The following is a 24,168-nucleotide window of genomic DNA, read 5'->3' as shown; positions in this document are numbered from 1 at the left end:
AACCTGGTCCACTGACAAGATTTAGACACAAACCAACTCAACTCCTTAATTATTGGATTTTTGGATGGCACTGCAAAAATTCAATGGCCTCAAACTGTGAGAGATCAGTTTAGAAAACACCAGACACAGATTTCACAACAGGATTGGCCACCACAGAGTCTAGACTTTAACCCCACTGGGAATCTTTGGTCCGTGCCAAGAAAGCCATTAACTCTTGCAGCATCATTACAAGATTGTTTTTAAAAAGAAGAGGAAAAAAGATAAACATGTGCAGGAAAAAGAGATGCTAGAACTTTCTGCCAAAATGTTCATTATATCGCATATATGAATGCACATTTACCCTTTATAAGAAATGAGGAACAAGTGCTTAAAAGCAGATTTATTAACCCCAGGCTGTATTTTTAACCCTGACCTCTGAAAAACGTAAGCGTTCACAACAGAAGTCAGTAGAGCAGCTAATTATTTCATGACATTAATTGCTTTGAGGCATTATATTCTCCTTTTAAGGGGTCCTGTGAAATGCCTCATTCGTGTGTAAAAACAAACAAATGCAGGTCAAATATAGGGAAGACTGAACAATGCTGCCACAGAACTGACATTCCCAACACTGTCTTTACTGCAACATAAACACACAAACACACACACACTTGCACAGACATACACACATATTTAAGCATTCATTACATGTCTGAAAAAACCTTAACGAGACACCAATGAGGTCGACCGAAAAGCACTGACTCACAATCATAAAGTAAAATATAGGTTGCACACTGGTTTAGTGGTTAGCACTTTGTCTTCACAGTGAGAAGGCCTTGCTGGGTCCCTCCTGTGTGTTCTCCTTATTCATGTGCAGGTTTTTGTGCAGCTTCCTCCAAAAACACGCATCAAAGATCTAGATCGTCATTGTAAATGAAAACTGGTTCTCAACTGACTTACCAAGTTAAATAAAAAAAAGAATATAAATTGAAAAGAAATAAAGAAAACAGTCTTCTTCTATGTCTTAAGTGCATGAATGTGCGTCTTTCTGTCTCGTGAGCCACACACCAGTCATAAGATGCAATTACGAAAAACAAGAAACCCGTATTCTTGATTGTCAACAGTGACACACACCAACATCTGCAGGGTTCAGAGCCATCTGTTGTAACAAACTGTTCAATCAGCCTGCTGTGTGTCAGTGGAAAAATACATACCTTATAGTTAGGCTGTTGTCTGCTGAATTTCAGAGTGAGAGCTTTTGTTGTGTCTAACCAGTTACCATGAATGCAAAAACGGCTGTCACAAGCTGCAGAACCTTTGGCCTAAAAAACAAAATGTCAGGAAGGCTTCATTCATCAGGACAGATACTGAGCAAAACATTGAGAAGTGAACTATTCTTAAGCATTGTGATGACAAACATTTTTTCACCAATGAATCTAGATGACAATTCTTTAGAGAATATTTATCTTTTATGGATTCTATGCAGCAGATATGGCATTCTGCTAGACAGGATACTAGTATCCCAGCAACCAGGCAAGAACATGCAATGATGATTAAGGTGAACAGCAGTCAGAGCTGCACAATATAGTCTGTAAAGGACAAAGCATATTTTGGGCTAACCAAAAGTAAAAATGAACACTGCAAATTTACAGTGTGAATGTTTTTTTCAACGGTTGGAGATGAAAACAAAGAGACTGGACTGAAAAGGCTTTAACACACACGCTGCTACTCTGGAAATCTCTTAACATACTTTACCTTAGACTGAATGACCCAACAATCATTGATTGTACTCAATATGCCCAATCCTATTAAAAAATACACCTTTATTCCTGGACATGCCTGGTTTGAATGACATGTAATTGGGTTGATCACTGGGTTGACACTAATTCTACACAGACAAAATATTTCAGAAAAAAAAATTGAACCTAGTTGGTAGAATTTTGACAAGATTAAACTGATATTAAAAACGCAATATACAAACGTTGTCAATATAAGTGTGCTATCTCTAGTTTTATTTTATTTTTGTTGCACCTTTGCACCCAGCTTGTTTTAACTAGGGGCGTAAAAAATTGTGTTACCGACAATTTATTTATTACAGACAAATTAGAACTTTTAATAATCTCATCTTTAATCTATAAATTCGTGTTCTCGAATATATAAAAAAAGTTCAACTGAGTGTTTTATTTGAACTCAGCTGAAAGCACATCCTGCATTTCTCTCTGTGTTCATGTATGCAGCGCATGCCCGTCACTGTGGTGACATTATAAATGTGCCAGTTCTTAACCGAATTAACTTGAAACAATGCCTTAACCTCACAATGATCTATTATGCAATGGATAAAGCTCGACGAGGTGTTCCTCTTAATAAACTAATGGGGTAAGCGGTAAACTGTGAAATAAGGAATGTCAAAATATGTATTATGCCATTAATAAGAAAATTGTGGTCAATATTTTTGGACTGCTCAGAATGTGTTAAATCATAGCACTCTGGACCTGATATTTTGTTTTAGTTTTCTGTCTAAATTATTCGAGGTTGCAAATATTACCCTTTGATGGTGTAAAAGTAAAGGTTGGAAATCTCTTATATAAGGAAAAATGGAGGAAAACATAAAGTCACTTTTTTTGTTGTATGTTGACCTTTTACCGCACCAAAATTTCACAAATTGAAATTAAAATACAATGAAACTAGTCTTTTCACAGAAATTGTGAAAGGCTTGAGGATGATGGCTTTGTCGTCCTTGCTGTTTGATCATTTTTCCAAAGGAAAGGATAGTAGCCACACCAGTTCTGAAATGGATTTGTGTTTCAGCCCAAATCCGCATGACATATTCATTTGTTCTGGCTCACAGAGACAGTAAACCAGCAAAAAAGTTTTATTTCCCTAATAACTCTCTTTTATGATATTCATTTTTGCTGTTTATTATCGCCTGAAGAATTGCCTTCGGTTATCATGAGGGGAGTACATTTGAGCTAACATGTTTCAAATTATTATCTGCTTGGCAAAACACTTTGAGTTTTTGAATATTCAAATGTCTTTAGTGCCTCTTTTATGAGATAACCATTCAATGTAAACCTTTTTAAAATGTTATCTATTTTCAATTCGAATTTTACGCAATAGAAAAAAAGTTTATCCATGTAGACATGGTGAAATCCTCTCAAAGCCCAGTTTTAGGGTCTCACTTTGCCTTAAAGTAATTCCAAAATGGATACAAAAAAGCTTACTGTGGAAAATAGGTGATCTTTTGCTTTTAGGATAAAAGAGACAACCTATAAGACAGAAAGCTGTTGGAAATGGTTAACATTGCTTCTGATGGATGCATTTGCATGAGACTGTGCTCATGTTCGTGAGTGACTTATCTGGGACAGGGACATCACAGGAAACAACAGCAGTTAAAATTCAATTTTCTGGTGGTAAAGGAAAAAGGAAGGAAGAGCACAACTAAATAAGTGTGACTGCAAAGGTTTTCTTTTAATACATCCAAGATCATACACGACACAAAAGGGAGAAAAAAAAAAAAAAAAAAAACAGGCCGCCAGGAAAAAGCCTTCCTGCTGACATTGTTTTATGTCTCAGAAATGTGGGAAAATGTGTGTGCAAGTAAAAGCTGGAGCAGCTGAATTCACTAGATACAGCGGAAGACTGCAGTGTCACTTAAGAACAGAGGAAAAGGAATGGGGAGTGAAAGAGGTGAGAACAAAGACAAAATAAATCAAAGAAGAAAAAAGAGCTGAGAGCAAACATTAGTCAGAGATTAGCTGCTATCGTGTAATGTTTTTACTATTTTTTTTTTAATATTCAGTACCTAATATAGTGTCATTTTGTAGTTTATTCTAAAATCTCCTTGATGCAAAGCGTTCCTTTTTTGATTAATAAAAAGCCCAAAATCTGTTCCTACCAAAATGAAATGTCATAACAAGTGAAATTGTTTGTGAAGCACTCACGCAACAGACAGAAAAATTGCGCAATTATTTCAACACCAGACACTCAAAGTTGCCTACAAACAAATCATGGGACAGTTAGGTCAACAGTGTTGGTTGTATAACAAGTTTCTAGTCCTTTCTCCCAACATGCCAGTCATTTGCCCGTCAGATAACATTTTTAGCAGGAAGAAGAAAAACAAAATCCTAGTGAAGTTGTGAAAGGAGCTTGCACAGCAGGAACACAACCTGCAGGCAAGAAGAAAAAAAAAAAAACATTAAACCCAGTAGTTGTTTTCCTGATGTGTTTTTTTATCTGCTTGAGCAGGTGACCATTGAGAATGCAGTCACCAAGTGTTTCCCCAGTGATTTAGATGCACTGCTGCCACATGTTGAGCCCAAAGACACTTCGAGGGCGGCTGCCAAGCGCCTCCGTGAGAGCTTTGATGTAGCGCCACTGACATGACACAGACGCAAGCTGGGCTCTATTTAAAAACACACGAAACAAAGAACAGGGAAGCTGCAGGAGCTCTTATCCGGATTATGGGAGCCAATCATAGATTACTAGAATCATGATCCACTAATATAGACACTGACCATAGGGCATATCCTGTATAAAACCTGTGGGATATTCATAAAACATAAAAACACATTTTTAACAAGATTGCATTTTCAGATATTAGACAACAAATCTGTTTATCCAAAATATATCACGATTTTATGGTTGAAAAACCTTTCAATTGCTGTCAATATTTTCTAATGTTTTAGTACAGAAAGTTTTTTTTCCTTCCTTTAATTAAGAATTTACTTTTTTTTCCTGGGAGAACACAAGTGGTTTTAAATCCTCTTTTCTTTTGATCCCTTTTAGTTTTTTAGGGTGCCCTCTACCATGGTCTACAAAGAACAGTTTGGACCATTTCTTAACTGAGAACAACACAGATGACTAAAAAAAAGGTATAAATGAGGTTAAGGTAGAACACAGAGTTGATGAACAGAAAAAATGGGTTAATGTTTGAAAAAATGTGTTTTTTATAATGAGGAATGGGGAAAGCCGTGGCTGCAGGGTCTGACACTGACCCAGTTTTTTTACAGAGCCAGTATCTCCTGTGGCTCCCCAGCACATTTCCTCCCATTTTATTAATGCTGCCATCACAACCATCGCCAGTCTCTTTGAAGACTGAAAGAAATAATGGAATATGATCCACATCAAGTTTGTTTTCATCTTTGCTCTCAGTGTGATCCTAGTTTTAGTTTATTTTACCCATGGCTTTAACTTCTGGAGCACAAGTGCGTACTGGACAAACACTTCAGATTTGCAGAAATGTTTAAAGATTTCAAGATTTAAAACTATTGCTGTAGAGATTGATGATGTTTGATGTTTTTTCACCAAGCACAATTATTTATTTTATATATTAGACTGATATTGCACAAAACACTGCTGCGAAAATAAATTTGTTAAGAACATATATTTCTTATTTTATAAATTCTATTTTAGTTTTAATTGTAAAAAAAAAAGTGCATTATAAATAAACATTAAGCAAATAATAACCAACTAAGATTCACATGTGCTTACACATTAAGTAAGATCAAGAACAAATAATTGTGTGTTTTAAAAAAAGCTAGGGAATGGATGCTAACCTAAGGATATGTATAACAAATATTAAAATTGTTCTAAAACACTTCATATCTAAATCCTGGATTAGGTCACATAGGACTAGAATTAGACGTGGCAGGAGATTTCTGGAAGGCAGCAAAGTGCAGCTTTTGCCAGAGTTCCACATGATGACCTATGGTGTTTTAATAGGGTTGGCAGAAGTGGCAAAAGGGAGCTAAAGAGGAGTCTGGACTTTATCCAATTCTCAGAGGGAGGATAAAGCAAATGAATGGAGAGCTTGTTGTAGAAGTGGCTGCAATCATTCTGTGGAAGTCCCTGAGCGAGTGACTGAACATAAGTCACAGACGACGCTTAGAGTAATGAAAGAAAGAGAGCAGTAAGAGGAGAAGATGAAACCAGAGATGACACTGATAAACAGCCGAAGAGCAGGAACACGATGGGCTTTAACACTGATACCTAATACAAACCTAAAGTTCAAAAAAAGGTTTGCTCAAACAAAATAAACAGATTAATTAATTAAACTAGTTGAAGAATGTATATATTTCTTTTGATGATCTAACAAAGAAGAATGTAAAATATTGCATTTATTAATATAACTGTTGTCAGTGTGTGAATATGTTTGTGTGACTGAATGACACTAAAGTACTTCGGGTCTTTAAGGAAGGTAGAAAAGTGCGAAATAAGTAGACAATTTTACCGTAGCAAAAAATCCACATTTCTTTGTCAACGATGGGCTGCTTGAAGTTTAACAGCTGCTTATCAAAGTTTCTGGTCATGAGTTAAAGAATGTGATTAGAAAAAGTTTACATGGAATACGTTCACTACATATTACATAAATGTCACTCAGTAACACCCTTTTACCTGGTAGGTAAAAAACCAAACCCAATTTTGATTTGCTCATTTTAGCCACAAAGAACTTTACCAAACTAGACTGTATATTTTCAGTGGGAGTTTATGGAAGTCACTTAAATCACTTTCTTTTATGTAATCTTTCAAAGAACTCTAAAAACATCATCCGTTTTCTTCTGCTCATCTCTGGCTGGGTCGTGGGGGCAGCAGTCTAAGCAGAGATGCCATGACTTCCCTCTCCCCTTCCACTTCCTCCAGTTCCTCTGGGAAGGAAGGTTCCCAGTCCAGCCAAGGGACGTAGTTTATTCATGGTGTCCTGGGTCTTCCTCAGTGGGACATGCCCAGAACCAGACCAGATGCCTGAGCCACTTACACTGGCTTCTCTTGCTGTGGAGGAGAAGCAGTTCTACTCCTAGCTCTCTCCGCGGGTGACCCTATCCCTTCTCACCCTATCTCTAAGGAAGCACCCAGCCACCCTACGGAGAAAGCTCTTCTGTCCGTTTGTATCTGGGACCTCGTTCTTTCAGTCATTACCCAGAGCTCATGACCATAGGTGAATATTGGAACAAAGATCAAGCGTTAATTTAAGAACTTTACTTTCTTAACTCGGCTTTCTCTTCACCACAACGACTGCGTAACAGCGGACACCGCACCAATCCGCCTGTTGATCTCACGCTCCAATTTTCTCCTCACTCATGAACAAGACTACGAGATACTTAAACTCCTCCAACTGGGGCAGGAGTTCTTCACCCCAGAACAAACTACCTTTTTCCGTTCAAGAAATTCCAAAATCACTCCTAAAAACTCAGTTTGTAACTGACAGAGATCCTGCAGGAATTGTGGCTGCTAAACAAGCTCAAGCCATTATCTCCTTGCTTCTGTGGTTAACAGCAGAGCCTACATTTTTAATGCAAACCTCTTGCTTGGATTATAAACATTAGTTTATTAATCTGTATTTCTATCTGTTCAAAGAAAACACTGCTGAATGTCTTGATTCGTTTGCTGCTGTGCAAAGAAGAGAAGCAGCTCCCATGTTGTTTCAAGAGTGTGACAGCTTTCCATTTCAGGTATGAAAACTAATAATGCTTTTGGCTTTTAAGGAGAATTCTCTGGTCTGTATTTTAAATAAATGAAGTTTGTCAAACAGGGTCGCCGGCTCATTCTCTTAATTCGGTAAGAACTGCTGAAGGTTTTCACAGTTGCCTCTGTTTTGACTTATATCTGCTGCTTGATTTTAAGGCATATAAACAACTGTTTTCTAAAGACTTTATATGTAAAAATACACATGTGAACACACACTTTCTAAGATTGGTCAAAGAGACAACACTGCATACATCTCAACTTTCCAGATACAGTATATTATATCCATGTTGAGCTCAACAGGCTCGTTTTGGAGTATACTTGGAGCATAAAACAAGACTGCTTCAGCACTGGCTGCACACGAAACAACAGATTAACTGCACAATTGAGAGTGACACCATGAAACTGATCTTGCTCGTACACCAAAGGTTAAAAGAAAAGGGAAAAGGTGGGTTACCAACTTGGAATGAGTTGAGCACTTGAAATTAAACAAAAAAACCACCAAAATAAGTCAATGTGTGGGAGGGAGACACCTGCTGTGGCTGGCACTGTTCTGTGGTTTGGAAAGGTAAATAAAACATTTCAAACAAAATCTAAAAACAGATGTACCCACAAATGTGACATTTATGATTAAATCAACCTTTTTGCAACTCTGTATTACAGTAAAGGTTTCTTTCGAGTGGTGTGGTGACATTTCCATGTATAAAATCTAGTTTGCCTAGGCCCTAGGTTATATTCTGTTTGACGCAGTTGATGATACAGACGACCTTTACTCTAGCTGACATGCTGACACAGATTGGTTTATACCAGCAGTATTTTACTAAAGAAAAGAGAATACATCATCTCTAAAAATAAGGTGTAGAGTGCAATGATGGATGACGGAGCAGCCTCGCAAAGACACAGACATCCAGGACCCCTTGTACACATATTTTAAAAATATACTGCTTACAACTCAGCCTTACCACAAGATATGGCTTTATTATGTGAATCTACTCAGGCCTGATTTCCTTAAAAATATTAAAATTGCAGAACAGAAGAAACATACTTTTAAATCACTCAACAAAAATGTCATCAGCCAGTTAGTCGCTATGCCCAAACTTTACCCAATTCGAAACTTAAAACTAAGTTTTTTTCTGCTTTTTTTTAGTATGCTGCACTATTTGAACTTTGAACATTTTTTTTCCTTTTCTTTACTTAAGTAATAACATGCAAATTTAAGGTTTAATCTAAACGTTATGTGAATTTTTTTCATAGATTTAAAAAGTGCATATGGTGTAAATTTTTCTTTGATCTAACGTTTGTTTACAAAAGATGGTCGCAGCCGCACATCTGTTCTAAAGGAAGTAAGCTGCATCCACTGCTGCCAAGAATAAATATTCTTTTAGAACATGAAACTACTCACCTCTTAGGGATTTTGATGAATCTAACAGTTTGAAGTGTTTCTTCTTTCAAGAAATACTTTCACTTTAAATGAATGTCAAATTAACCAACCCCGCTAGTGCTGTTCTGCCCCCAGTGGCTTGCTTGGCTTACCAGAGTCAGAGATTTCCTGGCATCAGGTGGTAAAAATGTCCTTTAGTAGAAATGTGACAAACCGAAATAAAGTCATTTCAGGCCACTTTGATCAGCAAAGTCATGCATTAAAACAGTGGTCCAAGGATGTTTCCTCCAGGCTGATCAATATTTACTTTTTAATAATGACTTACTTTCAAATACTTTTGATTAATTACTAAAAATTTTTAGATGATGCCAGTCAGCTCTCAGTCTGGAGACTTAGGGATGGATTCTAGATTTAGAACCTTTTATTTTAGGCTTTTTAAGATGATTTTCTAACCATACAAGAACCCATTTGAATGGATTTTAAAGTAGAGCAAAATAATAATATTTTAAGTTAAACATGAAGTGAGATTTCCTGTGCAAATTATTAATTGCAATATATGATCAGCCTGTTAATTTTTTGATTAGCCACAGTCTAATGCTAAATTAATCTGTGAAAAATCCACAACAAAGCACTGGGGCTGAGGCTTCAATTAGTTTAAATGGTAAAGAATTTGATTTTGCCCTAAATTTTCCAAAACTAGGTGAACTCCTACAATTGCTTAATGCTGGCAGTTTATTGACTTCTTATGCTTAAGCACCATCCATCCATCCATCCTTCCATCCATCCATCCATCCATCCATCCATCCATCCATCCATCCATCCATCCATCCATCCATCCATCCATCCATCCTCCTCCGCTTATCAAGGACCGGGTCGTGGGGCAGCAGTCTAAGCAGAGATAGCCAGACTTCCCTCTGCCACTTCCTCCAGCTCCTCTGTGGGGACCCCGAGGAGTTCCCAGGCCAGCCGAGAGACGTAGTCTCTCAAGCGTGTCCGGGGTCTTCTCCGGGGCCTTCGCCCAGTGGGACATGCCCAGAACACCTCCACAGGGAGGTGTCCAGAAGGCATCCAGACTAGATGCCCAAGCCACCTCAACTGGCTCCTCTCGATGTGGAGGAGAAGGGATTCTTCTCCGAGGTTCTCCACGGGTGACCGAGCTTCTCACCCTATCTCTAATGGAGCGCCCAGCCACCGTACGGAGGAAGCTCATTTCAGCTGCTTGTATCTGGGACCTCGTTCTTTTGGTCATGACCCATAGCTCATGACCATAGGTGAGCAGTGGAACGATGATCAACCGGTAAATTGAGAGCTTTGCTTTCTGGCTCAGCTCTCTCTTCACCACAACAGACTGGTACAGCGACCACATAACTGCAGACACTGCTCCGATCTGCTTGTCAATCTCACGCTCCGGTCTTTCCTCACTCGTGAACAATGGTATTTAAACTCCTTCAACTGGGGTAGGGACACTCCACCCACCAAGAGATGGCAAACTACCTTTCTCCAGTAAGTTGTGCACAACTTATATTAATAATAACGTAAGAATAGATAAATGTACAGTTGCTGAGTGTGTTTGAGGCTGATTAGGAACATCTTGAGTCAGCCCTGTTCTACCGCTGACGAAAAAAAATCAAAACAACAACAACAAATGAGTCTTGTTCTGAGATGATTCATGAAGCAGTACGTGCAAAAATATTCTCCAGAATGTTTACTAATGACATATCAAGGAATGGGCTAGAAAATCAATAACCCAACGGTGATCACTTTCTCTTATGCCTACTACAATAAATAAATAACTACAGCTACAACAATATTAAAGACATCAAAAATCTAACGGGGGCTAAATGAAGGCTGAGTCATCCACATGCAGCCAGGAGCAATAGTAAACATGTTCTATTTCGAGAGAAAAACCGACAGAAACCCACAACCTAACAATTTCCACAGTCTTTTTGTGCTGTTGTATTGTGCTCTGTCGTAATGATTTGAATGTTTGTCTAATAAATACCATTTTATTTATAATTTAAGCTTCTTAGGAGATGTTTTCAATAAAAAAGACTTAGTAAATTCCTTAAATCCAAACTGCTCAAAAAATGCAAGCAACAGAATAGGCGACACAGATTCCCTTAACAACACTAATATGAATAGCTCCATACACACAAACAAGTAAACAGAGTTCAGGACAAAAACATTAGCAGTTAGAATTCTTTTAAACTACATACTGTAGATCTGTTGCAACACCTGTCATGACCATTGATATCAATCGGTTTAAATGTACATGTATTTAGGTGCGCAACATGCAAACAAAACCTCATTCAACAGCTAATCATAGCTGTGCTGCAGCCACAAAACTGTGGACTGCTGTGTCCCAGAATAACCTTTGATTAGCATGCCCACAGCACACATTTAAAACAAGAAAATCCCCATCTATTCTGAGTTCAGAAAACCAGCTGAAAACACTGTTCAATTATAAATTGTTTTGAATTGTTTTGTACTTTAAGATCTTGGCTTATCTAAAACTTTGTACTTTTAGGAATAATGATAAAACCAAAATCTCTGCCTGCTTTTTTTCTCAGATATTTTCATTTAAATTAAGTGAAATGTAAAGCTCCTATTACACTTCATCTGTTCTTAAAGAAATGTTTGCTTAAACCACAGTGTTAAATACACAAGGCATGCAGTGTTTTAAGGAAATTCATTATCCCACTGTCTAATTGCATAACTATTTACTGTACTACAGGTCCATACAATGGTCCCACAGGAGTATTTGGAAGCCATTCAGGCTTTAACCCAACAGTACAAACTGAAATTAAAAAGTACTGATTTTGCCCAGCTGCACGCTCAGTTGAATAAATGTGATTACATTGGGACTTTGTGTTGGCCTTATGATGCGTGTTGGAGTAATCTGTTAAAAATAACTGCTTTTATAATAAAAAAAAAAGGAAAACTTGTTTTTTTCAAATATTCATAAGCTCAACATAATGGACTCACATGTATAGCTTTGAGAGTGAGCAGCAGGTTGAAGAAGCTAAAGAAATAAGAAAAACCATTGGTGCCGTGTTTCAAATCCTCCTTAGACTTTAGTTTGCTAATAAATCCACCCTTCCCAAGACAACAGTCTGTTTTCTACCAGATTTAAAATTTAAAGTAGGAAGGCACGCACTTTGTGGCAGAGAAGAATGAGGAGGAGATGATGGACTCAAATATGTAGAAAGTATGAGTATTGATGCCACCCTTGAATTTATAATGAGGCTAAATGCATCACTGTAACCTGCTGTGATCAGGCACAGACTTTTACAGTAACTTTTGGGCTGACAACAAAAAGAACTTTTATTGAAAAATAAATCGTAAAATTGTGTGTTTTTTTTAAATAATGACATTTTATGTTTCACATCACTATAAAAAAGGGTTTTTTACAGAGAAAAAACACATGTACATAAACAATTTTACACAGTAGATCAAATGACTAAAAAAAATATGTTAATTATAAACTATTTTTAATTTAAAAAAAAAGTCTTTATTGTTAGAATTTGATTCAAATTGAAAGTATTGTCAGGGATTTATACAAAGAAAGATAACCCTTTTGCTAACATAATAATAAATACTATATTAGTTAGTGAAATACAGTTTAACTCAATTAAACTAAAATCCAAAAAATGGTTTGTATAGTAATATTGTGTTTTGAAATATATATATATATATATATATATATATATATATATATATATATATATATATATATATATATATATATATATATATATATATATATATATATATATATATATAATGATATTAACACAGAAAGGGTACGTAGAAAAAGTACACTTTAATAATTGATTAACAACATGTGTGCACAGCTCTATAAAAGCCTAAATCTATGCAGTGTGTCATTCATCACTGTCTAAAACAATGTCACCAGTAAAGATGTATACATAATGTATGTAATAAAAGTTCAATAAAAGCGTTTCTGTGAATCTGTCTGAGGAAGATTTAAAAACTAAATATGAAATGTTCCAAACTATTGAAGTTAATAATGAGGCACATGCAATGTAAACAAACAGCCCTTCAGCACCAACCCATAATAAAAACTAACTTATATGACTTATATGTATATGTGATACTTATATGTGAAATTTAGTGATTATTTTTGACAACCTAAAGTACTGCCAAAATAGTAATCAAGTAATTGATTATGAATTTGTACAAAGAAATGCAGAGACGTAGACAAAACATATTAGGTCAAAAAAAAACAATACTTTAAAAGGCTAAAGTGTTAACATCAGATTGTACAGTTGGTTTTTTGTTTAAGTGTGGTTCCTGTGCTACATCTGAAAAAAACAAAAAACAACTAAGATCCGAAAGTTTTAAAAAATTTAGAGAAAACGTGTAAAAAAAAAAAAGGAAAAAAAACATTGACTGGAGTCAGAAAGTAAATTTAAGCGATAGATCAACAATCTTATCTTATCTAAAAAATACAATAGACAGATATTCGATACATTTTCCTTTAAATCAGTTGTTTTTGAGGGAAAAAACACAAATTATTTATGTATTTTTGATTGATGAATTCATAACTTTGCTAAGAATTTCTTGGTTTTGGTTCATTTGGTGAAAAAAAGCAATTTTTGCAACCATACATTGTTAGTTTTGGAATGAAAAATTGAAAAATTTGTATGAATATTTAATTTATCTAAACTGTACCATCCAATAATAAAGAAAAATGAATAAAAATATTTAAAAACAAGTTGTCTAGACATACAAAATTATAAAATTAAAAGATCTGGCTTTTTTGTTTACAGTCACCTAAAGCAGAATAAGTCCTCACATCATATGATGTTACAAAAAGGACTTAAACCATTATGTCTGCACATGGTCATTTGTGAAGGTGTGTCACTGGTTACACCCCTGGAAACTGCACTCAAGCTTGAAAGTTTGTTTAATCTTTAAAACCAAAATACACCAACCTCTAAGACTCGACACGCAGACTAAATGGCTACCTTCTCCCAAAATGGGAAATGTCTACATCCACCAACCATCAAGCCATTATTATAATTCTGACCTACATTGGAGGTAATAACAGAATCAACACATTGCTATGCACCACAAAATTGCATAGAGATGGTAATATGTTCAAAACCTCCTAATCATGTTGGATGACAGTAAAGGTGAACTTCAAAAAAACAAAAAACAACATCATACAAGAGTGGTAAACACACACATTAATAGAATGATTTCTCCTTGTTTGCATTCTAACTGCCCCCTCTGCTTCCTCATTGCACACACCAACCTCTTTTCTGGTCTTCCTCTAGGCTTCTCTCTTGGCAGCTCCAAGCTCACCATCCTTTTACCAACTTACTTTTCTCAACATGCCCAAACCATCTCAATGTGGCTTCTCAAAACATCTCAACCCCATCTGACATGAGCTGTTCCTCTGATGTCTTCAGTCCTGATTCAATCTATCCTTGCTAATCCCAAAGAGAACCTCAACATCTTCAGCTCTGCTACCTCAACTTCTGTTTCCTGTCTCTTCCCTTTGGAGCAACTCTCTTTAAACCAACAACATGGCTGCTCTCTCCATAGTCTTCTATGGCTGGGTATCACCAATAATTTCCAGAATTGATTTGATTCAATTCACCAGAGCCTGGATCAATTTTTTTAATACTTTTGATCCATCCGATTTGTTTTGATTCGACTTTAAATTTACACTGTTTACACATTTAGACATAGACATAGAAATACATTAATAATCTACTATTCATATTAATCGGATACAGTTTACATACTGTAAAATTCATTAGTGAAATAATAAATCAAGGGGATTGTTTACACCTCACAGTTTTACATGATTTCTCAAACAAAGAACCTCCAACAAAAATGTGCAGATCATTATGCCTCTTCTGAAGGGCTTTTCAGTTTGGCCACTAGGTAGAACTCTACCATAGCGTCACACTCCATCTGGTCAGCAATGTATGTTTAGGGCAAACAAGCGTTAGCAGTAGACATCCTATGGGAAATTCCATTATACGTTAGCATCAAGCAAGCAGATTTTGGCATTTCTGCAGTTATGCGTTAGGTCACCAGAAAAAGAAAGGCATAAAAAATCTATCTCTACTTTTACGGATCAATTATTGATGTATTAAAATTGGATGGATTCTGATCGATTTGATCAACCCGGCCCTAAAGTCTTCTACACTTTCAGTAGAAAAGATTTATTTTATAGACAAAAACATTAATGCAAACATGCTCCCACAATCACACAAGCGTGCAGAAAGATTTTTCCAAGAAAGCAAAAAGTGCTCATCTTAAACTGCTGAGCACATAGAAGCATATGCAAAAACATTTGTGTCAGCACGGGGGTCATTGTGTGGTCCCACTGAAATTAATGGCATTCTCATCTCATTAAAAAAATAGAACAGGACACATGTAATGACTATCAGAGGAATCTTTGTGTGCTTCTTTAACAATCCGTGTATACACACATCCATGGAAAAGTAGTTTCTAAAAAAGTAAAGTTTTTAAAACTTCAGAGGAGGGTTTGTTTGCCAGAGCACTGTCTGACCTTTTGTGCTTGTTACATATTTATGAAGTAAAAATAATATAGTTGTATGCAAAGGAAACAACTAGGAGGTTATTGTTTACTGCAGAGATTGTCAGTTTGTGACACTAATGAAAGTGGATGAATGCGCTTGCCCATTTATAAATAAAAATATGTGTTTATGCCCATGCTGGAGGTGGGGTGTTTGTGCGACTGACTGGCAGCCGTTTCGTACTAAGGAGGCAGAGGTGTTTTACTGTGGAGTTTTTAGTACTAGTCTGGACAGTTTAAAGAAGCACTCAGAGGAAAATTGTGTTTTTAAATGTTTTCAACATGCTCTTGTGCCATTTTTGTCATAATGAAGGACATGTATAAAGAAAATTAAGCTTAAAATTGTGTTTGAGTATTTTTAAATTAAAATAATTGTGAATAAGGAGCAGTAAATGAAAATGCTGTTGGAAAAAGCTCTCAGTTGTGACGTAGGCCACAAGCTCCCTGGTGTGCTCCATTCTGATGCATCTACTTGAAGACGACTAGAATCCTGGACGTTTTTGTTTTCCTCGTCTAAGCTGACATCTGGCTCAGAACACTACGGCTGGACAGTTTTGATGTAAACAAATGAATGATGGGAAATGAGAGCAAGCTTACTCCGCATCAACTGTAACGTCCACAATTTAGGGGGGATTTTTTAATGGACAACAGCTGCCCTGCAGAAACTATGTCTTAGTAAACGACACAGGGGGGTTTGCGCTAAAACAGCAAAATCACAATTAAAAGACCACTGGAAACACTTTTACAAAACACCTAAAGATGATTGGATTGGGACTTAAAGAAGCTTACATCGCTTTCAAGAAAGTCCTGTAACTTCTATGAGTAGATTAAAGTGAATGCTGACTTAGGGCAGGAATGTGACCGTTTTTTGTTTTTAATGAACTGTAATCAAAAAGACAGTTTCAAAGGAACATGACAGGGACTGTTTCCACAATAGAAAATTTTCCTAATCCTTCGGAATTCCAATGTAAAGCAATGTTTTACACTGGAGATGAAAGCAGATACTGTCATTACTGCCATTTGTTGTCATAGTGACCACAGGTGTTACCATATCAACCAGGTAATTGCAGGTGTGGGGAAACAAAAAAGGGTTGGAGTCTTTGTGCAACTTCTGTTTTGATGGAAACTGGACAGACAGGAGGAGAACCACATGAAAGCTAAATTAAATCCAATCGCCCTTGTTGATAAAAATTGTGCTTACAATTTAGGGACAAATCATTTAACAGTCCAATTTCTTCTGGTTGATTTATTTTGAATGCATACAATTCATCACAAGTTCCTTTTATGAAATGCTCTAGACACTTATCACTTATTGTGATTGTAAGCCACAGATGGCACATAATGATAGTCTGAATCTGAGAGGAATACAATTCTGTGGGATGTACCAGTTTCTTGATCACATCAAATGTTGACTGAATGCTGTGCAGAAAACTGTGCCTCAGTCCAAAATTAATCCCCTCTCAGGCTCAATCTATTGCTGACAGACAGTTGCAGATGCAAATTGAAGAGCTTTATGATCACAAAACAGCAATTGTGGATACTCACTGAGGTGTAAAATGGATACTGCCAAAGGCATAAAACCTCTCACTCACAAGAGATAATGCACTCCATGAAAACATTCATATCCCAAGATGGATCTAAGCCACCTTTGTCATTGTTTCAAAACATTTTAATTTCCCAGTTATTTGTAGTTTAAGAATGTTCTTTGTTTCAAACTTCTACTCAACTAACTACTCAAGGTATTTATTAGACAGCCATCTGAGGAATTTTCTATTGTTGTAAGATTTAGGTTGTCACAGTAGGGGGTATTTACAGCAACATATAATTGGAGGACAAGCCCTGACACAGCTTGTATCATAAAAGCCAAAAGAAACCATCACTGTGTAATCTGTTTCTATAAATGCACTACTCTGCATCTGCTTCATTCAATGCTCGGAAATAAAAAAAAAAAACACCTTCAAGTGAGTTTCCTGTGCGTGCGGGAAAAATAAACATGGACTGCAAACCAGCCTGAGTGTAATTCTCTTGACTGAGTCTCCACAATCAACCTAAACATGCTGCTAGGGATTACAACTGGTATAAAAAATGTGTTAATTAGAATTATATGGGCATGCCTACAAGGTGTGGCACTTTATGAAAAAGATTTAAATATAAAAGAATTTATGTTTTTATTAGCTTGTTCACTAAATCACTTATTGTAATTTTGACAGAAATCCAGTGACACATATTTTATTTAATCCAATAAAACAAAAAACTCAACTACAGTACATATACTGTTAAATAGATCGAACGCTGAATAATGATAGTATTCTTTTTGTAAATGAACTAGAGATGAATATTACATTTTAACACCAAACACATCCCCAGCTAAACACAAAATCAGTGCCATTGTGAAAAATACTTGTTTTGTTTCTTAAGGTAAAATTAAAAATACCATTGGAGTAAATAAAGACTGAATTATCTCTCTTTAGTGACTTTCTTTTTCAAAATGTGCTTCCCTCTGGAACCCCAAAAGGTTCACGCCAATTGAAACCAGAGCTGGAACCTTTTTTCTTTAACTGTTACAAAACCCAGGGCCCTTTTTGCTCTGCCCCTTTGAAATTTCTAGCCTTAATTTTCATATCCACTTTGATATAATATTGTTTATTTATCCCTCCCCATGTGGTACACAGCACCACAAAACCTAGAAAGTAATATCTGCTGAACATATGGCTGGTTTTTACTTTCACTATTCTACTCTATCTCATATGCAAATGATCTGAATGATTAATATTATTGCATCAGAATTAATTATGTCAGAATTGAGCTCTAACTGAGCTTCATTACACTGTCAGAAACTGTCTGTGCTCACATGCAGAACAAGCTATGGTTGGTTCCTTTCATTAAAGAGAACAGCAACAATGGTTTTTAAGACACAAGCTTTCCGGTCCACTCAGCTGAAATTGCACAGAAAATCTGTTTTATAAGAAGATTTGTTTTATATACCACATGGGGAACACATTGTATTACTTGTGTGATTGCCTCTCCACCACAAAACAACAGATGTACTACTTAAGAGGTCACCAAAGTCAACAAAAGCAGAAAAATACAACATTTTTTTCAACAGCTTAAAAGCAAGACCACAATTCAAGGACCAAAACTGTTGGTTGAGCGCAGTAAATATAAAGGACAGATGCCTGTGACTCCATGATCTCATTTTTGTTGATGTTATTTGTTTTTGTGATTATGAATTTCTGAGAAACTAACTTTAAAAGAGCAGCTGGGGGAAATGAAATGACCATGGCATAATATAATTGGTAAGATGCAAAGGTTTGCGTCAGAAGCTAAGGAAGGGCATCGAGAGGTAGTGGTGGTGGTGGGGTGCTGGGGGGTTGTTGCTGGTATTGCTGCTGACTCAGCATGCCTCTTTCCTCTTCTCTTTCCATGGCAACACATTCATTCTTAACTTCGACAATTAATTTCAGCTATAAAGTGCTCTGTTTTAGCATCCAAGCTCTTAAGCGACTGTGTGCATGTGGTGGCATCACACAAACTTTTCCCCTTTTTGCAAAGACCCACTTGTTTCTGCACAGATGAGTTCAACATTTAAGTCCACACAAACACAGGAGTGTAACCTGCAGGCAGGAGAGTAATTCACAGTTTCCTTGCAGACTTTTAGGTCCCAAGAGTGCCTGGAGCAAACATAGGCCAGGGGGCTGCAGGGGATTGCATGGTGGGGAATAGAATGAGGAAGAGGAGAGGGTTACTTGTTTGGAGTAAGAGTGGGGGTAGGGTGGGGTGGCTTACAGGCGTCTGTGCTCTTGTGTGCGGAAATAAAAGCAATAAAAGTTAAGTCCACAGTACAACGCTCTCCCCATGGAGTTCTAGAAACAAGTACAGACTGGCCCCAGCTAAGACACAAATGCACACTTTGTGTATTTCATTTGTTTAGGATTCAGAGCACAATTGTGTGCCAATCAACTATCAATACAATTCATTCACAAAAACAGTTCACGCATTCCTTCCTGTCAGAACTGTAAATCAGAATGTTTGTGCTTCAAAATCAAGAATAAAGACGTGTATGTGTGAGTCTACATTTCAAAATTTCTTTCATTCTTTTATTGTTGAACCACCCTCAACTTTTTCACAAAGATCTGCTGAAGCTTATCTATAAAAAAGTGGGCAATAACTGGGGTTATTAGTTTATTGTTTAAACATTAACATCTTTATATTGGTTTAAGCCCCCTTTTTTGCTATCCCCTTCCACAGCTATAAATGAACGAGAGCCAAAAATCAACACTCCTTAAAAATTCATAACACCCCTCTCAAGGTGGATGTTGTCTGCAAAAAAGGAAGCAAAAAACATTGTTTTCATCTATTTTAGATATACTGTGGGGTGCAACTTCCTTCTTCTATCTTAGGCAACCATTTAAAGGGTTTCATGCATCCTTTTCTTGTTTAATTTGAGGTTTAAAAAAATATTTTTAGTCATTCTAAGTATAATATGCTAAAAAGCTGCTTTCAAAATTGGTTTTCCCCAACCGTAAACATTTCCCCAAAACTAAAAGGATTTTATCTGACACATCAATGTTCTAACAGAACACAAGCTTGTTTACAAGCACGTAAACAAGTAAATATGAACTACCACAAAATAGCTAAGCAGATATCTAGAATTCGATCAGAAACAGACATTTCTTTCTCATTACAACTGGCCGACTTCCTCTTTTTTTTTTCTCTCCTCAGAATTTCACCGCTCAGCATTGATGATATCACTGTATGCTGTGTGAGTGCCACAGTGCAGCTACAGTCTCTAACACAGCCAAGAGAGGATGCACTGGGCACACAACACAGGAAGTAAACAAGACTCTATTATTCTCCCACAGACTGTGGGATATGAGACCTCCCACTGCTGCAGCCTGTGTGCAACTGGACTATAAGAAGAGCAAAACAGCAACAGCACAAATCTGACTTTGGAGGATGCTGCTCTTACCTTTTTGCCCACTGAATTCAGATTAAATAGTCCTTATGTCACAATCAGAAGGTGGATATCAAGAACATCTGGACCAACATATCCTTTCAGTAACATTTTCTGGAGTTGTTTTATCCCAAGCAGACCAAACATTTGCTGCTCTTTAAAGGAACCTCTCATGCTGCCAATTAAGTGCAACTGCAGCATTCTGTCCACCTGTCCTCAATGAGCAGCACCAGAGTGACACAAAGTTACACTTGAAGTATTATTTTGGCACAATCAAAACAACTGAGATGGATGGAGGGAAAGCAACCAACCTTAACGGGGGAGCTCCTGGTGGCAACCGGCAGCTCTCTGACTGCAGTGCCCGGAGGGGACGCGGATATCCCCGCTGCGTACCCCTGCAGGGAACCACCGGGTAGGGACTGCCTGCCAGTGCCACCAGCCCCAGCACCTCCTCCGCCTCCGCTTCCTCCTCGCTGCGGCCGCTGCTTGATCCCATCCAGCAGGCGAACCAGGAGGATGTTGGCTGGCAGGTCGTCCACACCGCAGTCCACCAAGATGCGGCACTCGGGGCAGCGTAGCTCGCTCCTGGAGCTGACAATGTTCTCCAGGCAGCGGCGGCAGAAGGTGTGCTGGCACGGCAGCACCTTGGCCGTGGTGTCCAGGCGCTCCAGGCACACCGAGCACTCCAACAGATCCAAGAGCGACGAAGAGTCGTCCATGTCGGTGGAGAGGGTAAGCATCTGGGCTGGAGTGTCGGAGCAGATGCCGCGGCGACTTTTTCTCCCCCACTCAGAAATCGTGGAAGTCACCCGGGGACGCAGAACATTCTGGAGGTGAACCCGGTGGGAAGAAGCCCACAGACGCACCGCGACCACCTCCACCCGTCTGCGCGCTTCTCTCTCTTCGTCTCTCTTTTGCGTCTTCTTCAACGTGTTTGTGGTTCTCGCTGGTTCCGACTTTTGGGTCTCCCCCCACCACCACTCACCAGCAGCTGTGCAGAAAGCGGTGAGGTCACGCTCTCATCATCATCACCATCATCATCATCTCCCGCGCGCCCATCTCAACTGCGGTGCGCGCTCACAAACCACAGAAAGAGAAAAATGAGCAGCGCGGCCTCTCACTTGTGAACATTTCCCCCTCACACCTCCACACAGAGTGAACAATCATTCTAACATGACTGTTCCTCTCACCTCCAGGAACATCCGCTGCTATTTCCAATTCCTCACAAATTCAATTTGGATCTTAAAAGTTTCATCATTCGAGTTTGTCGGAATCTATTGGTGTCCACGAAATAAAGGAAGTGCATGCATGCAATAACTAAAAGAAAAAAAAATGAGATGAATTATTACCAATTTATATTCTTATTCTGTCTGTAATGGAAGCCTTCCTTCCAATTTGAAATCAGTGAAGTGGCAGTTCAGTCAAAAACTAGTCAGTGGTGACACCTTGTGGATGTGTCTCTCTGTCCAGATTCAACACTCCAAAATACAATGATGTAAGTGGCACAGTGGGTATTTGCAATTGATGAGGCAATTCATCCTATAAGATTGTACGTCGATGAACTGAATGTAAAATAGAAAATGATTATGGATTAGAATAAAGCTTTATTCTAGGGAAGTTCAACAAGATCATACAGAGAAAATGTTTTGTTGACTTCATCTGTTCAATTATGAAACATTACTGAATCTTTAATTCCTATATCACCAACAGCTGTAACTTAATTTATGACTTGTGAAAGGAAGCTGGAGCATACAGGAATTTTTAGGTGCAGGAAGGAAAAAAAACTCCACTTCAAACAGCAAAGGTCCTGACTAAATCCAGGGTGTTTCCTGCTTAAAGACAGTGGTGCAAACAAGGAGGATTTTTTTTGGATAAAGCATGTTTGTGGAATGTTTCCTGTGCAGCTGACCAACAGATTTTCAGGGGAATCGTCACTGACATGATTCCCTCATTCTCAGTCTATTGTAGAGTGTTTTTATTTTCCATAAGCTAAGTATGCTTTCATCGTCATTACAGTTTAAAGACGATGCAGAGGTTAGCGTCTTTGCCAAGGGCACTTTGATATGTAAACAGCAGCAGGGAAATTAATAACCTTCTGACCACAGTCACTGTACAACATTTCATCCATGACTGAGGCCAACCGGGGTAGGAAACACATTAATTACCAAAGGAGTATATAAAAAAAGAATATACTATATGGTTAATTAAGGTTTGCGTTTGTTTACTGTTGGGAAAGGTTTCTCAAAATTGTCGGGATATAATTGGTCGGACGGTGAGTCAATATAAAGCCCCTTCAACTGTAGCAAATGTATGTGACTTTCAGCTATTATTATGGCTTCGCTTAGCATGTGCACCTGTTCAGACCTGCTCTGCTCTCATTCTCAGGAGGCGTAGGAAGTGAATAAGATAAATGTGTGTGTGTGTGTGTGTGTGTGTGTGTGTGTGTGTTTGGGCACATATGTGTGTGTGAGAGACTAAAATGAAGCCAAGGGGTGGTTCTTTTTTTCTTTTTTCTTTACCACCCACGTTGAAAAGTGCTCAGCGCTCCACCTTTAGCTGCTAAGTATTGCAGTTGAAAGGAACGAGTGTCTCACTGACTCTTTTGTATATACTTACTTAATTTCTATGTGACACAGATGTTTCGTTTGGTCATTTGATATACGCCACCAGGCTGAAAAAAAGCCACCATTTGGATTTCTCCATGTACATAAGGTGTTTCATATTGAACGTTAATGCTGTGATTGGCATGTTTAAGCTAGTCAGACGTAGTTGATGCAGTGAGCAGGGCGTTAGGCCTCACATGAACAGGCCTGGAGACACATTGTTGTAACAAACATGTTCATTACTGTTAGAAGTGATGAATTATGGTCGTAAATTTAAATCACTTACATTTCAGAAAACTGCTCAAAAGTCTAGTCTAAACACCACTGTTTAAAAATGTGAGATGGGTAAAATATCTGGGAAATTGAAATATATAACAAAACCAATCAAAAATAATAGAATCTAAATTAATATGTGTTCTTCTTTATCTTAATTTAGAGTTTACTTTTAAATTCTCAATGTCTCGCCTTCACCGACGGCGAGATTGCTTTGGTCACGTCAGGTCAGATTAGGAGTTTGTCATGTTTGTCAACATGCATTTATCAATGCTGTTAGTTCAGGTGATATTATCTCCAACCCAGGGTCTATAGTCCCTCATTGTTGTCAGAACAACAATGCATCTTGGGAAGTGGACGGCAGTAGAAGGACACAACCAGACCAATCCTTGAAATCGTGAAAAAGAAAGCCGTATTCGTTGGCCGCATTTGAAGGAGTCGTTGAATTGGATAGCACTTTTCGCGGCGCTGTGACGTAAACAGCCCTCGAATTTGGACACAGCCACAGTGTTGATTAGTGAGATACAACTCACACCATCAGCGACTGAAACATCGTTGACGCTGGACTGGAGTTAGAGATTCCAGGATAAACTACATTACCATAGATAAAACTGTTTTTTTAATTAATCTGACTGAGAGATAAAAACTTTTCTGTGAAAATGCAAAACAATATTTTTAATATAAAGTTTTCTTTCGATCGATTATATTATGACAAAAAAAGGAATGCATTGTAGAGTTCCCAAGCAACATTTTTTCATTAAATAAAGCTAATTTTAAACATTTGGATTACAATGTGATGAGGTAACACTGGAAAAATGTTAAGAGAACTCTATGTGTTTCAGCCTTAATTTGTGATTTTATTTGCTGACATTCAGTGTGGACGCCACACATGGTGAGTCGTACAGGAAATTCTCCACTATTCACCAGCTGTTGAAAAAAG

General features: G+C 37.7%; 1 protein-coding gene across 3 annotated transcripts in view; it reads right to left on the bottom strand.

Moving 5' to 3' along the window:
• sh3rf3 (SH3 domain containing ring finger 3) overlaps positions 1 to 21,654 on the bottom strand; it is a 108,668-nt gene extending 87,014 nt beyond the window's left edge. For all 3 annotated transcript variants that reach the window (XM_023951219.1, XM_023951220.1, XM_023951222.1), the window contains exon 1: positions 20,664 to 21,654. In XM_023951219.1, coding sequence (XP_023806987.1) covers positions 20,664 to 21,092 — 429 coding nt within the window. In that variant the 5' untranslated portion in view covers positions 21,093 to 21,654. The remainder of the gene's footprint in view (positions 1 to 20,663) is intronic.
• Positions 21,655 to 24,168: the final 2,514 nt, after the last annotated feature.

The sequence above is a fragment of the Oryzias latipes genome, chromosome 21 (assembly GCF_002234675.1).
Source record: "Oryzias latipes chromosome 21, ASM223467v1".
NCBI classification, from domain to species: Eukaryota; Metazoa; Chordata; class Actinopteri; order Beloniformes; family Adrianichthyidae; genus Oryzias; species Oryzias latipes.
Note: the sequence above shows the minus strand (reverse complement) of the source record. Positions and strands in the feature narration are given on the sequence as shown.